Source organism: Mytilus galloprovincialis, chromosome 10 (assembly GCF_965363235.1).
Source record: "Mytilus galloprovincialis chromosome 10, xbMytGall1.hap1.1, whole genome shotgun sequence".
Lineage (NCBI taxonomy): Eukaryota > Metazoa > Mollusca > Bivalvia > Mytilida > Mytilidae > Mytilus > Mytilus galloprovincialis.
Window position 1 is genome coordinate 26334752 of NC_134847.1, and position 13889 is coordinate 26348640.

A 13889-nucleotide genomic window follows, 5' to 3' on the forward strand; every position below is an offset into this window, starting at 1 on the left:
CGTTTAAAATGGCGACACCCAAAAAAGATATGGACTGTTTCGACGATTTATTAACGTGTACAATTTGTCTTGAAACTTTCAAAGTTCCGAAGTATTTGCCATGTCTCCATACTTTCTGTGAATCGTGTATTAAAACTTACATTGTGTCATCTACGAAAAAGGAAAATGAGGCCGAGGGATTCAATTGTCCGGTTTGTCGAACATTTGTATCGTACGACAAAAGACCAGATAAACCAGAAGCATGGGCTTCCTCGTTACCGATGAACCATTTTGTGATGTCGATGTTGGATAAGCGAGCAATTCAGAGGTCAGAAAAAGTGTGCAACTCGTGTCAGATAAACAATGATATGAAAATGGCTATTTCTTGGTGTACTATTTGTGAAGATGCATTTTGTGAACAGTGTGCTAAATGTCATAAATCGTTCAAAGTCTCAGCAAAGCACAAACTTATTTCGATCAATGAAATTCAGTCGGGAAATTCCAATTTGAAAATATCTGAAGTCCTGAGTTGCGAAGAACATCCAGAGAAGATAGTTGAGGTTTATTGTGAGGATCATTCGAGGCCATGCTGTACTTTATGTGCGACACTTTCTCATCGCAAATGTGAACATGTTATCTCTATTGTAAAAGCCGCGACAGGTATAAAACAGTCCGAACTCACCACAAGTCTGATAAAAACTCTTGACGAAAGGAATACGGAAATTAGTGAATTAGTAGAAAATCAAAAAGAAAATTTGGCTAAAGTTGAAACTACCACCGAAAAGCTGATTAAAGAAGTCTCAACACTGAAAATTGCAGTCATTGATCACTTAGACGTGTTAGAAGAGAAAATTAAGACCGAAATGGTCTCGTCAAAGAAGCATGTCGTCATGAACTTAACTGATGTCGTAAACACATTTTCGAGTTATAAAAGTACCTTGAATAATTGGAAGTCAGTCCTTGCTGGATCCATAGAACATGGATCTGACCAACAGTGTTTAATGGAAGTCAACAAGATTGGTCCAAAAATGACAATACTTGAAAATGAATTGAAAGCAGATATGGACAAAATTAAGAATTCGACTATTAATTTTGTCCCGTCTGAACATATTGCGAAATTCAAAACGAGCGTAGATTCATTCGGTTGCGTAAATATAGTAGAAGACAAGATTCATGGTACGCTGTTTGTTGGTGGACTTAGAAAAAAGGTTAATTTTCACAATGGTGAAATTAACATTTTGCATAAAATTAATGCTGCTGATAGTGGACAGATGAGTGCAATTTTCATAGCTGATTGCCTATTTATAACGAGCTATAGCAAAAGTAATGTTTCAAAATATAGCCTCGATGGAAAATTTCTGCAAGCTTTAGCTGTAGAAATGTATCCACAGGATATAACACAAGTTGACGGGACTCAAGTCGCTATTTCTATTTCTGGTAGAAACAAAATTTTGTTTGTTGACACTGTGGAGATGAAGTTATTACGAACATTGGATTTGTCAGGTATATCAGTATATGGATTATGCTGTGTGGAAGGGAGCACATTTGTTGTAACCTGTGGATCCACAATGACATGGGTTAACTCATCTGTGAAGAAATTGAAACAGAACACAACAGCTGGTAGTTCGTTTTACGTTTCGACATCGGATATGAAAGATTTTATATATGGAGATGGGGATAATTCCGTGTCACGTGTAGTAGGGGACACAACCAAGTTTACGTATACAAATGAACAGTTGTCCTCCCCGCGTGGAATTGGAATAGACTTTGATGGCAATATATACATTGCTGGGTATAGTTCTCAGAACATTCACCAAATTACAAACGATGGGAAATTAATACGAATAATTCCAGTTGCAACATTTGAACTTAATTCTGCATGGACAATACGTTTTGCTCCTAACAGTAATAAATTTGTCGTCACATGTGGTTTTTCGGGAAAAGTTGTACTATGCGAGATCGATTGAAGTAGTAGGAGTAAAATTATATCGTGTGGATAAAAATCTAATTAGTTAATAATTGATTAAATTACTTACCTGCTGCTTGCAACTTCATGTATGTATACACATTGTTTTTGGAAATAAGCATAAATATATTTGGTATAACCTCGTACTTTATTTTTTTTGATTTGATGAATACGCACAATCGAAAGTTGTCTTTCATAATATGAAGATTAGTTGAAAAAAAGTTTACACTATTTCTTGAAATATTCAATGTTAGGACGACCCCCCCCCCTAATCATCGTTTATTGACAAACTATCGCTTAATCGTATATTCATACTGCCTGTAACTTTTTAGAATTGAAAGATTTCGGAATAAATATGTAAAGCTATTATTATAGTCAAAAAATCTTTGTTTGCAATTATAGATTGATGTTGCCATTTTCTTTGTACTTAAACAAAAACCCATAGGTTTTAAAATGAAAGTCTACATGTGTTTATTATTTAGACTCTTTTAGCAAAACAGGTGTGTTTTTTTAGTGAGTTTCTATTTCATTAATTTATCTATATGAAGACTAAAATATAGATTATGTATTATTGATTCACCTGTACGTGAGGTATGCTATCAAAGATAAATGAAAGCAAATTTAAGTAACTTTTAAAACCATACCACAAACATCGTTCGAATTTACTACGGAATACAAAAATATCTAATACAGTTTAACTATGATCTTATATTTTCACTACTTGCTTTGTTCCAAATTATCTATAGTACTATTGCACACAAAAATATTTCTTCAGGGGCCAAAATATATACCGAAACTTAAACAAGCGTTGAAGAGAAAAAAAGTGACTTAAAGTGTAAAGAAATCAGCGCAATGAAAAAGAGCTTTGCATGAGCATAACTCAAATTATTTTCAAAATCATCGTATAATCTATAGCTGATGTTGTATGACTCTTCATATTTTTTTTCAAAAATGTATATATAGTTCGTTTTTATAATAAATTCAAAACATAGATCATGGTTTAGTTTTGTCATAAATATGAATTTAAAAGAAACGTGCAAAGGATGCCAAAGGGATATTCAAATTGTTTTTTCATAATATTCAGTTTTCAATTTGTGTTGCTCGCATGTGACTACATTTTGCTGTTGTTAAATTTCAATGTATAAAGTGAAGACATCATCAGTGATTTGAAGACTCAAATATTTATTGTCCGATATAAACACATATTATAATAATTTGTCTATGAAATTTCGAAAATGCCTCTCACAGCAGTTAACGTCGCATGACACTTTATTAAGATCCCGTTGAAGAACATCGTGGTATCGCAGAAAAGAATCTTGGCATTTCAACGAGAGACAAAAATCATCTTTACACAGCACACAATGTCTACAGTGGTTATAAACGGGTTCACCATGTGTAAATTGATTTTTTTAAATCTATTACTAGATACGACAATAAAGGATAGAGTTCAGTATCTTTAATGGGGAACCACACAATACATATATATAGTTAATATTGACGATTTATTAAAAAAACAATTTGTCTGGAAACTTTGAAAGTTTCGAAATACTGTAATTCGCATTAATTTCGCGAGTAGAAAAAAAATCGTCGCGAATATGTACTTGGATCTTTCCTTATTTTACTTATTCCTTACTAAAATACATCAGGTAAATTTGAAACTCTAGTTAAAATATCCGCGAAATTAGTTGGTTTACAGTTTTGCCATGTACCAATGCTTTTTGTGATTCTTGTATACAAACTTACATTGCAAAATCTATAGAAAAGTTCGAGGCATTCAAATGCCAAGTATTTCAAAACCTTTTTTTATATCCAATCGGATGTAGGATTAAGATATAATTTCGGATGACAAACTTGGGGAGGCCTGTACGAATGATTCCGATAAGAGATGTAGACCTGTTATACACCAATGTGAAGATAAAGCAATTTAAATTTACGACATAACCAGTTTTAGTGTGGTAGGCAACCAAGGAATTAAAATATAATTTTTCAAGTAATCAGTGTAATCATTAATCAGCCTCTGATTACATGTAATTCAATTTAATCAATTACTTTTCAAAATAGCCTGTAATACTTTTTGATTACATTCTGATTACAATGCTAATTGATTTGCATACATCAGTAAACTACAATTATATGTCTCTGGCCTTTGAATGATATTGTACATATATTAAAAATTTACAGATGTACATATATATTTGATAATAACTGTCATGACTGTTACATTCAATTAATACTTTTTCTTTATAAACCCTGAATTATATTCTTTTGTCAAAATTGTGATTTTTGTCAACTTTGAATTGACAGGTAGGAGATCAATTAAGGTTTATTTTTATTGCAGTTTCCAATTGAGCATAGCTGTAGGGCAATACATATGATAAAAGATAAACCAGACATGTGATCATTTATCTAATTAGCACAAACTAAAACTAAATTAAAAGTTGGACAAATATGTTGTTTAAAATAAACAAATTTTGGTATGGATTTGTTTACAATTTGATTAACAATTCTATTAAAATTTCACATAGTTTTTAACTGGTTACTTTATGTCATTCATATTTTAACTTCCATAAACTGCACATATAGCGTCTGGAAGAGATCAGAAGACAAATTACAGCAAATTTTTCATAAAACTTTATTCAATTGAAGTCAAAACAATTCAGAGATCAATGATGATAAAAGTGTGATGGGTCATAACCAGTGACACAATGTGCATGTATATATATACATTTAACTTTTGTGGTTTATTACATGGATGAAGTTTGAAGTTATCATTTTATAATAATTTTTAAAACAAATCTTTTTTTCAAAAATGCTATGAATGGTTTTACACTAGTAATGTTGGGGCCCTTTATAGCTTTTTGTTCCGTGTGAGCCAAGGCTCCGTGTTGAAAGCCGTACATTGACCTATAATGGTTTACTTTTATAAATTGTTATTTGGATGGAGAGTTGTCTCATTGGCACTCACACCACATCTTCATATATCTATATTAAACGTTTATTCATTTACATCATTCAAAATGGTTTTTTTTCTAATTCATTGTAATCAGATGTAATCATGATTACTTTGCCAATGTAATTATTAATTTAATCAGATACTTTCAGAAATGATGTAATCGTTAATTTAATTTAATCGTACAAATGACAAAGTAATTATAATTTAATCAATTACATTGAAAGTAATCAGACCCATCTCTGGTTATGTTTCAAAATCGAATCTGAAAGGTTATTATATGGAAATGGATATAAATCCGTATGACGTGTTTACTTATTCAAAGGCAGATCTGAACTACCCTCGATGCATCGGAATAGACGACTGCATCGGAATAGACGACGAAGTCAACATATTCATTGCTGGGTCTTGTGATAATAACATACACCAACCTACGAATGAAGCAAAATTAATACAAATAATTCCGATTGATACATTTGGACTTCAATCTCCATGGACAATACGATTTAACCACGATCTCAACATGGTGTAGGTAGAAATAGTTAAAATGATTTTCTACTAGTTTCTCCGTGTAAACACGTTATTTTCAAGAATTCCCCAACCACCGCGTTGATTTGTACATTTTGTTGTGTTTTTGTGTTCTTAATATCAAAAATGGCCTCTTTACCAAAAACATAGCCATCGAAAATTTAAGAAATACTAGAACACACCCGTGATATCGTGGGTCCGTGACTGAATTAAAGTATATAACTTTGCGCAAGCCTTATTTTAGTATTAGTATTGTCATCTGATAAAGTCATGCCGATTATAAGGTACACAGTTTTCTCTGTTTTCAATTCTTTCTGTTTGAACCCGTCGAACTGGAACTTATCAATTATTGGTAATATTAATTATTTGGAAAACAAAAGGTCCTGGAATGGAGTATTTTTTAATCAACAGCATTGTCCTATATAAGTTATAAATAAAGTTGAATTCTTTGATTCGCTGTTTTACGTCATGCCCGCTAACAAATGGAAAACTGTACACCTATACGCCTTATTTTTAGTTCAGATGTTTAGTATTCGTATTGTTATCTTAGAAAGTCTTACTGATTAAAATACTACAATTTAGTAGTGTCAATCCTGTGTATATAGCATATTAATCCTGAATACACCGTTTGGTGGTGCACCTGTCAGATGCGGAACGTACAGATAAGGTAATAGGTAACAGGTGAATATACTATTGGTATCGGTATCGGACTCGATCCGGAACTTCTTAATTATTGGCAATATTAATTACGTGGAAAACATAAGGGCCTGGAGTGGTGTAATTTTTAATCTACACCTTTGTACTATATTAGTTATATATAAAGTTGAATTCTTTGATTCATCGTTTTTACGTGATGACGGCTGACAAATTGGACCTCGTAATTTTAGTATTATAGATAATCTTAACTCTTTAGAATTTATTTGATATGATAATCATAACTGGACTGTCACATAGTCGTACTTTGGACATGATTATAGTCACTTATCAGTGATAATCAATTTTATATGTGGTGGGGACGGCGACAATAATATCTATATCTTTTTTAAAAGTTTGGGAAAAAAATGACAGTGTGACCAGAATTCATGAATAATTGGTTTTCTAAATTAATTTACTTTTTGCCTTCTTCTTTTTTGAATATACGGTAAACCAGCAAGCAGGCAGATGATTGTTTACTGTTGCATGCCTGACCTTTTTACAAAAATTAATCTATAAAATAAAGAAAGAAATTCGATGAAATATTGTTCAAATTGTTTGGTAGTGCACACGAAAGAAGTTAAATGGTTGGAAATAATGCACAAAAGGTTTATTTAAATGAGAGTATAAAGAATAGAAGCAGAGATTTTTTCTAATAAAGGCTACAGTAGTATACCGCTGGTTTAATGTCATAAAGTCATAATTCGATTGAATGAAAACAAATCCAGGTTACAATCTAAAACCGAGGCGAACTATAGAAGGAAAACCACCGAACAACAGAACACTGAAGTGCAACAAAAAAAAATGTCAACACACATAAAGATGGTCTCTGAAGTTGTCTACTGACGTATTGGTATTGGTAAATATCCAACATAAAAGCAAAGATTATAAAACTTCCCCTAATTTAATTTCACTCCCAGGGTAAAACACGAAAATGATTAAATAAAATAATTAGAAAACGTAGTATGAATGTTAATGAGACTCTCATATAGAGACCAAGTGACATAGATATTAACATCTTTAGGTCACCGTTTGACCTTCAAAATACATAGTGCATAGTCAGCGATAAAAGGCCCAGAAAAGACATGTAGATAACTATTCAAACGAAAAAATAACGGCTTGGTTAATGTTCAAAGAGATAAACATATATGATAAACGACAATACATGACAGCCACTGAATTACAAGCTTCTGAATTGGATCAGGCACATATATATCAAGACGGGGTTAAACATGTTTGGTGGTGCCATACCCTCCTCTAACCTTGACAAAAAAGGAAAAGAAAATACAAAAAATCAGATGAAAAAACCTTAACTCGTCAGATCAATTACATAAAAATCTAGCAAAAAACCCAAAGACTCAAAGTAAAGATTTGAGAGTACTTGCAGTTGATGACAGAAGGTTTAAGGCTAATTAATACTAATCAAAGAATTGTGTATCTAAGAATAAAAAATCAATAAGTTCCCATCCAACATCCAATATATAGTCAGTAAAAAACAGGACCTTGTGCATTACAAAAAAAAAACAAGTATCGACTGATTCTCAAATATTAAGTGACAACACCATGGCTAAAAAAGGGAAAGACTACGTGTATTAGAAAAACAAAACACTATACAAAACAAATAAACCACGAAATAGAAAACTAAAGACCAAGCTACAAAAACCCCATCAAATACTGGGGATTACCACATGTGGGCCGAAAGAGTAAATAGATCCATCTCCACATATGAATCCCGTCGTGTTGCACTTAAAAGTACAAACCTATGATGAGTATATTTCTCATTAGGGTAAAAGGACCCTGGATTGTAGTTTCGATAAATGAAACATGCATGTCTTCGTCTTTGAAACAGATATTCCAAAACAGTCAACCGACTCGTGATGGCATCAGTAAAATTTACGAAAAAATTATTTTAACTTCATGACTTGAAATGAGATATTAAACACAATAGTTAATTTTACAAATCAGAAAACTTGTCTGATATCTAGTCAGTTAGTTAGAATGCAGAAGAATCGTATCGATCAAACAATTCATGATGGTGGTTGTAAATCTTATGCAGTGTCGATCTCATTTAACAAGTGTAATTACACGTAAATTGCTGGTAAAAGTCTGATTCTGTTTTGATGATTACCATTTAAATGATTTTTATCCCCCTCCACCACCCACCACCATACGCAACGGGAGCTTAATTATTACCCTTGGCCGTTCGTCCGTCCGTTTCCGCAATCTAACTTGAGTTTTCCTCAAACATATTTTCTGAACATGATTCTTTGAGCCAAAGCTAGCAGACAGAGTTCGAATTAGGGCAGTGAGTCATTAATGATTCTAGATGTATGCCCCTTTTTAACATATTAAAAATTGCGAAGCTTGAGCGGGGCATTTTTCTTGTATTTTGATTTGTTTTTTATGTATATTTCCTTCTTTTTTTTTAAATTTTTGCTGATAAAATAATAATTGCAAGGTTTGAGATATCAAAAAAAGTTCTTTACATCTGTTAAAAGCGGGCGATTGATACCAGAGGGACATTCAAACTCGAAAATAAACTGAAAACGCCATGGTTTTTAAGGAAAAGATAAACATACAAATAATTTTACACAAAACACAACAAAGAAGACTAAAGTCTTAGCAACACAAACACTGTTCTATAACTTAGGGAGGGGGTATTCTGGTGCTCCGGAAGGTCAAGTAAATCCCGCTCCATATATGTTACCCTGTCGTGTTGCTCATGTGAGTACAAACTCGATAAAAAGTTTGATTCGGTTGTTCACATTCGTGAAAAGGGGTCGGGATTTTGAACATACCTGCTTTCATCGATTGTAACATCGCTCTAGTTTAACTACCATCCTTGTAGTAATTTGGTGGCTTTAAATGTTTTGTAATCTTGGGAAGTTTGTGTCGATGGAAAATCTTTGATTGTCAAAATATTTTTTTAGATTTTGACATCTTTCAATTCCAGAGGACATTAAATTCACCTCTAGATGTTTTGTGATTAAGGTCTGCTCTCTTGATAACATACTCCTGGAATCTCTTTTCTCTCATTTTCTCTCACAGTTAAAAGTTAATTCCACAATCTAATATTCAGCAAACAACCTTCGTAAATCCTATTTCAACTCTACATTGAAACGACCTATACAGCCATCAGACTAATGCTAATATGTGGAAAGCTGATCTCTTGCATTGTGTTAAAGCCTGTATCATCCAACTTAAACCAGACTAAAATTACCACGCATCACTGCATACCCGAAGAATGCAACAAGAATTAAGTATTTCACCTAATTTCCCGATTGTTTTTATAAACAACTGGAGTGTTTTACTTTCTTTTAGGCCAAATGGACAGATGTGTCAGTTCAATGTCATTTCATACTTGTATGTAGTCTGTTAGATGACATGATGTTTTGAAAATAATGATAAGTTGATTGTTTTCAATAAACATGAGCATACTTTTTTTTTTAAATATATACGAAACTTTGAAGACACCACAATTCATTGTGCTAAATGTTAGTCTTGCAAATTAGCTTCATTTTTTAATATTAAAATGTCATTGCGTATCGAAACGAAGATATAAACAGTCATTTGTTCAAAATCAAAATCAATAGTTTAAAACACAAGGAAATATGCCCTATGATTAATAATTAAATACACTTAACCATATACATGAAGCAGTATTTTTCATTCAAGAGGTAAAAAAATGTAAAAAATCAAAATGGCTTTCTGAATACTAAATAATGATGTGCATGATCGTATCTGAGGTTTCAAACCAAAAGATCAGATGTAAGTGTATGTAGTTATAAAATAAAATCAAACAGAACTTCATATTTATCCATCTCTTTCCTCGTTTAGAACACGCACATATAATTCTAGGACAGTACAATAATCTCTGCCTGTTTGACTACGTTTTTCGTTTTCCTTGACCATGATCAGGTTTCTAAATTGATATGCAGGCTCATTATAATGAGGTCAATATAAACATTTAATAAAAATAGATTTAAGATTAAGAATTCCGGATAAACATGAACAGGTCCCATAATTTTACATTGCAGTAAACATGGGTAAACAATTTTCGTTAACGCTTATGCATTCTAGTATAAACTGTAAATGCTAATTCGAAAGCCTGAACTATGGCGTTTGCTATGATATTTTTGTATTTGAATTTAATTTACGTAAGCTTCGATTGCCAATTTATAAATACTATTTATTAAAGTCCTTGACACAATCTATAACCTATTCATACCTGCAACTTATACAAAGGTAACCAGGGAGGAGTAAGTCCAAAGTTTTAAATTGGCGACATCTACGAATGATTTGGAACTATTTATTTGGGTCGATGCCACTGCTGGTGGACGTTTCGTCCCCGAGGGTATCACCAGCCCAGTAGTCAACACTTCGGTGTTGACATGAATATCAATAATGTGGTCATTTTTATAAATTTCCTGTTCACAAAACTATGAATTTTTCGAAAAACTAAGGATTTTCTTATCCCAGGCATAGATTACTTTAGCTGTATTTGGCACAACTTTTTGGAATTTTGGATCCCCAATGCTCTTCAACTTTTTACTTGTTTGGCTTTATACATATTTTGATTTGAGCGTCACTGATGAGTCTTATGTAGACGAAACGCGCGTCTGGCGTACTAAATTATAATCCTGGTAACTTTGATAACTATTTGAACATTTTGACGATTTATTAACGTGTACAATTTGTCTGGAAACTTTTAAAGTTCCGAAATACTTGCCATGTCTCCATACTTTCTGTGAATCGTGTATTAAAACGTACATTGTATCATCTATGAAAAAGGAAAATGAGTCCGAGGGATTCAAGTGTCCGGTTTGTCGAACATTTGTATCGTACGACAAAAGACCAGATAAACCAGAAGCATGGGCTTCCTCGTTACCCGTGAACCATTTTGTGATGTCGATGTTGGATAAGCGAGCTATTCAGAGGTCAGAAAAAATGTGCAATTCGTGTCAGATCAACAATGATATGAAAATGGCTATATCTTGGTGTACTATATACGAAGAGGCATTTTGTGAACAATGTGCTAAATGTCACAAATCTTTCAAAGTTTCAGCAAAACACAAACTTATTTCATTCAATGAAATTCAGTTGGGAAATTCCGACTTGAAAATATCTGAAGTCCTGAGTTGCGAAGAACACCCAGAGAAGATTGTGGAGGTTTACTGCGAGGACCATTTTAAGCCATGCTGTACCTTATGTGCCACACTCTCACATTGTAAATGTGAAAACGTTATCTCAATTGTAAAAGCCACAACAGGTATAAAACAGTCTGAACAAACCACATGTCTGATAAAAACTCTTAACGAAAGGAATACGGAAATTTGTGAAATAGTAGAAAATCAAAAAGAAAGTTTGGCAAGAGCTGAAAATAATACTGAAAAATAATAAAAGAAATGACAACACTGAAAAAGGGAATAATAGATCATTTAGACCAGTTAGAAGAGAAAATGAAGATCGAACTAGCTTCATCAAAAAAGCATGCCGTGTTGAAAATTACCCGATAACGTAAACACATTTACAAGTTTAAAAAGTACCATCACTAATTGGCATTCAGTCCTATCAAGGTCTGTAGAACATGGATCTGACCAACAGTGTTTAATGGAAGCCAACAAGATTGGTCTAAAAATAACTATACTGGAAAAGGAATTGAAAGAAGATATGAAAAAGATGGATAATTTGACAATTAATTTTGTCCCGTCTAAACTCATTGAGAAATTTCAAACGAGTGTTGAGTCGATTGGTTGCTTAACAATAGAATACGTGTCTCTATATACACAGCATGTTGTCGGTCGTAGAGAAAGGTTTAATTTTCGAAGTGGCGACATTAAAGTTTTGCATACCATTAATGCTGCTGAGAAAAATGACACAAGTGCAGTATTCATTGCTGGTTACTTGGTTATAACAAGCGTTCATAAAAGGAACGTTGCAAAATACAGTCTCGATGGACAATTTGTAGACAGTTTGACTGTAGAACAGTCCCCAAAGGATATAGCACAAGTTGACCAGACTCAAGTCGCTATTTCGATTTATAATGAAAAAAATAATTGTTTGTTGACATTGAAGAAATGAAGTTATTACGAGCATTGAATTTATCAGGTATTGCAGTATATGGATTATGCTGTGTAGAAGGAAACTCACTCATTATATCCGATGGATCCACACTGACATGGATACTAAGTTCAAAAGGGGAGCTAGTAAAACAGAATCCAACACGTGGCAATTCGTTTTATGTTTCAACATCGGATATGAAAGATTGTATATATGGAGATAGAAGTAACTCCGTATCGTGTGTTGTTGGGGACACTATCAAATTTACATATACCAGTCAGCACTTGTCCTATCCGCGAGGAATCGGAATAGACTTTGATGGCAATATATACATTGCTGGTTATAGTTCGAAAAACATTCACCAAATTACGGATAATGGAACATTATTAAGAATTATTCCTGTTGCAACTTTTGGAATTCAATCTCCATGGTCAATACGTTTTGCTCCTAACAGTAATACATTTGTTATTACATGTAGTTCGTCGGGACAAGTTGTACTGTGCGAAATCAACTGAAGGAAATTCAATATAACATGAACAGGAAATAATAACTATTTACCATAATGACCTTTAATCATACATAATTAAAAAGACTCGCCCCTCATTGCTTTCAGTGTTTTTGATTTTAAATAAATAAATAAACTTTATTTAGAGCCAGCATAGTATAAAAACAAGGACATAACATAAGCTCTGAGCTTTTAACCGAGATATTTGTTCGCTCATGAAAATGTTATGATGTCGTCCGAAGACATTTTGTTTCCAGACAATAAATTGAGCATAATTGCATGGATCTCTCTAAAATTGTACCACCAGTTTCAATACAGCAAAAGAAAACTTGGGATTGCTTTGGGGGTTATTGTTCAATCTATTAATATTTAATTAGAAATTAGGCGCCAAAATTTGACCTTACTATAACATGTCACAATTAACCGGTTTTTTACGGGCTAGTCCACAAGTTCCAAATAATCTTTTACCTTTCCCGAACACATTATGCCGACTCCAAGTCAATTATCTTTCTTTTTTTCACTACTCACTAATATTACAAACATATTTTCAAGTATTTGTTAATGAGTCATTTATAGTATCGTACAATAGACATATAAGTCAAATTATATTTCTGTGATTCCATAAATATCAATATAATAATTGTGTAATTCAAAATTATTTTCAATGAAAAAAAATTATTTTGCTTGAAAATCTTCATAATGGCTTCTCTAATTATCGAACTCTGATATGTTCTATAAGAATGTCCTTTTTGTCCAAGATATGTAAAGCTCATATATACTTAATGTGAAGTATCAAAAATCAAGCGTTTAGTATTTGACTTGCTGATAAAACAGTTTGCCATCCTACATCATAACAGACATGTACATCAACAAGAGATCCAAAAGAAACTTTATTAACGGTTCAGAAAACACGTTATTATGCAATGCAAAGAATACACCAACAGATTTCTATAGCAGAAAAAAGAAGTATTACTTCAAAAATAAAGTCGAAAGATACCAAAGGGTTAATCAATAACTCATAGAGTCGAGAGAAAATGGGAAAACGCCATGGCAAAATGCGAACAGCAATAATAATAATAATAAAAAAAGAATACAAATCACAACATAGAAAACTAGACTGAGTAACTCGAACCACACCTAAAACCGGCGTAGTTATCATGTGCTCCGGAAAGGTAAGCATATTCTGTTCCACTTGTGGTATCTGGGGT

At 32.8% G+C, this 13889-nt stretch overlaps 1 protein-coding gene across 1 annotated transcript; it reads left to right on the forward strand.

Annotated features, from left to right (window-relative positions):
• LOC143047281 (E3 ubiquitin-protein ligase TRIM45-like) lies at nucleotides 1–2311 on the forward strand. The gene has a single exon (XM_076220320.1). The coding sequence runs from the start codon at nucleotides 9–11 to the stop codon at nucleotides 1944–1946; it is 1938 nt and encodes a 645-aa protein (XP_076076435.1). The 5' UTR covers nucleotides 1–8; the 3' UTR covers nucleotides 1947–2311.
• Nucleotides 2312–13889: the final 11578 nt, after the last annotated feature.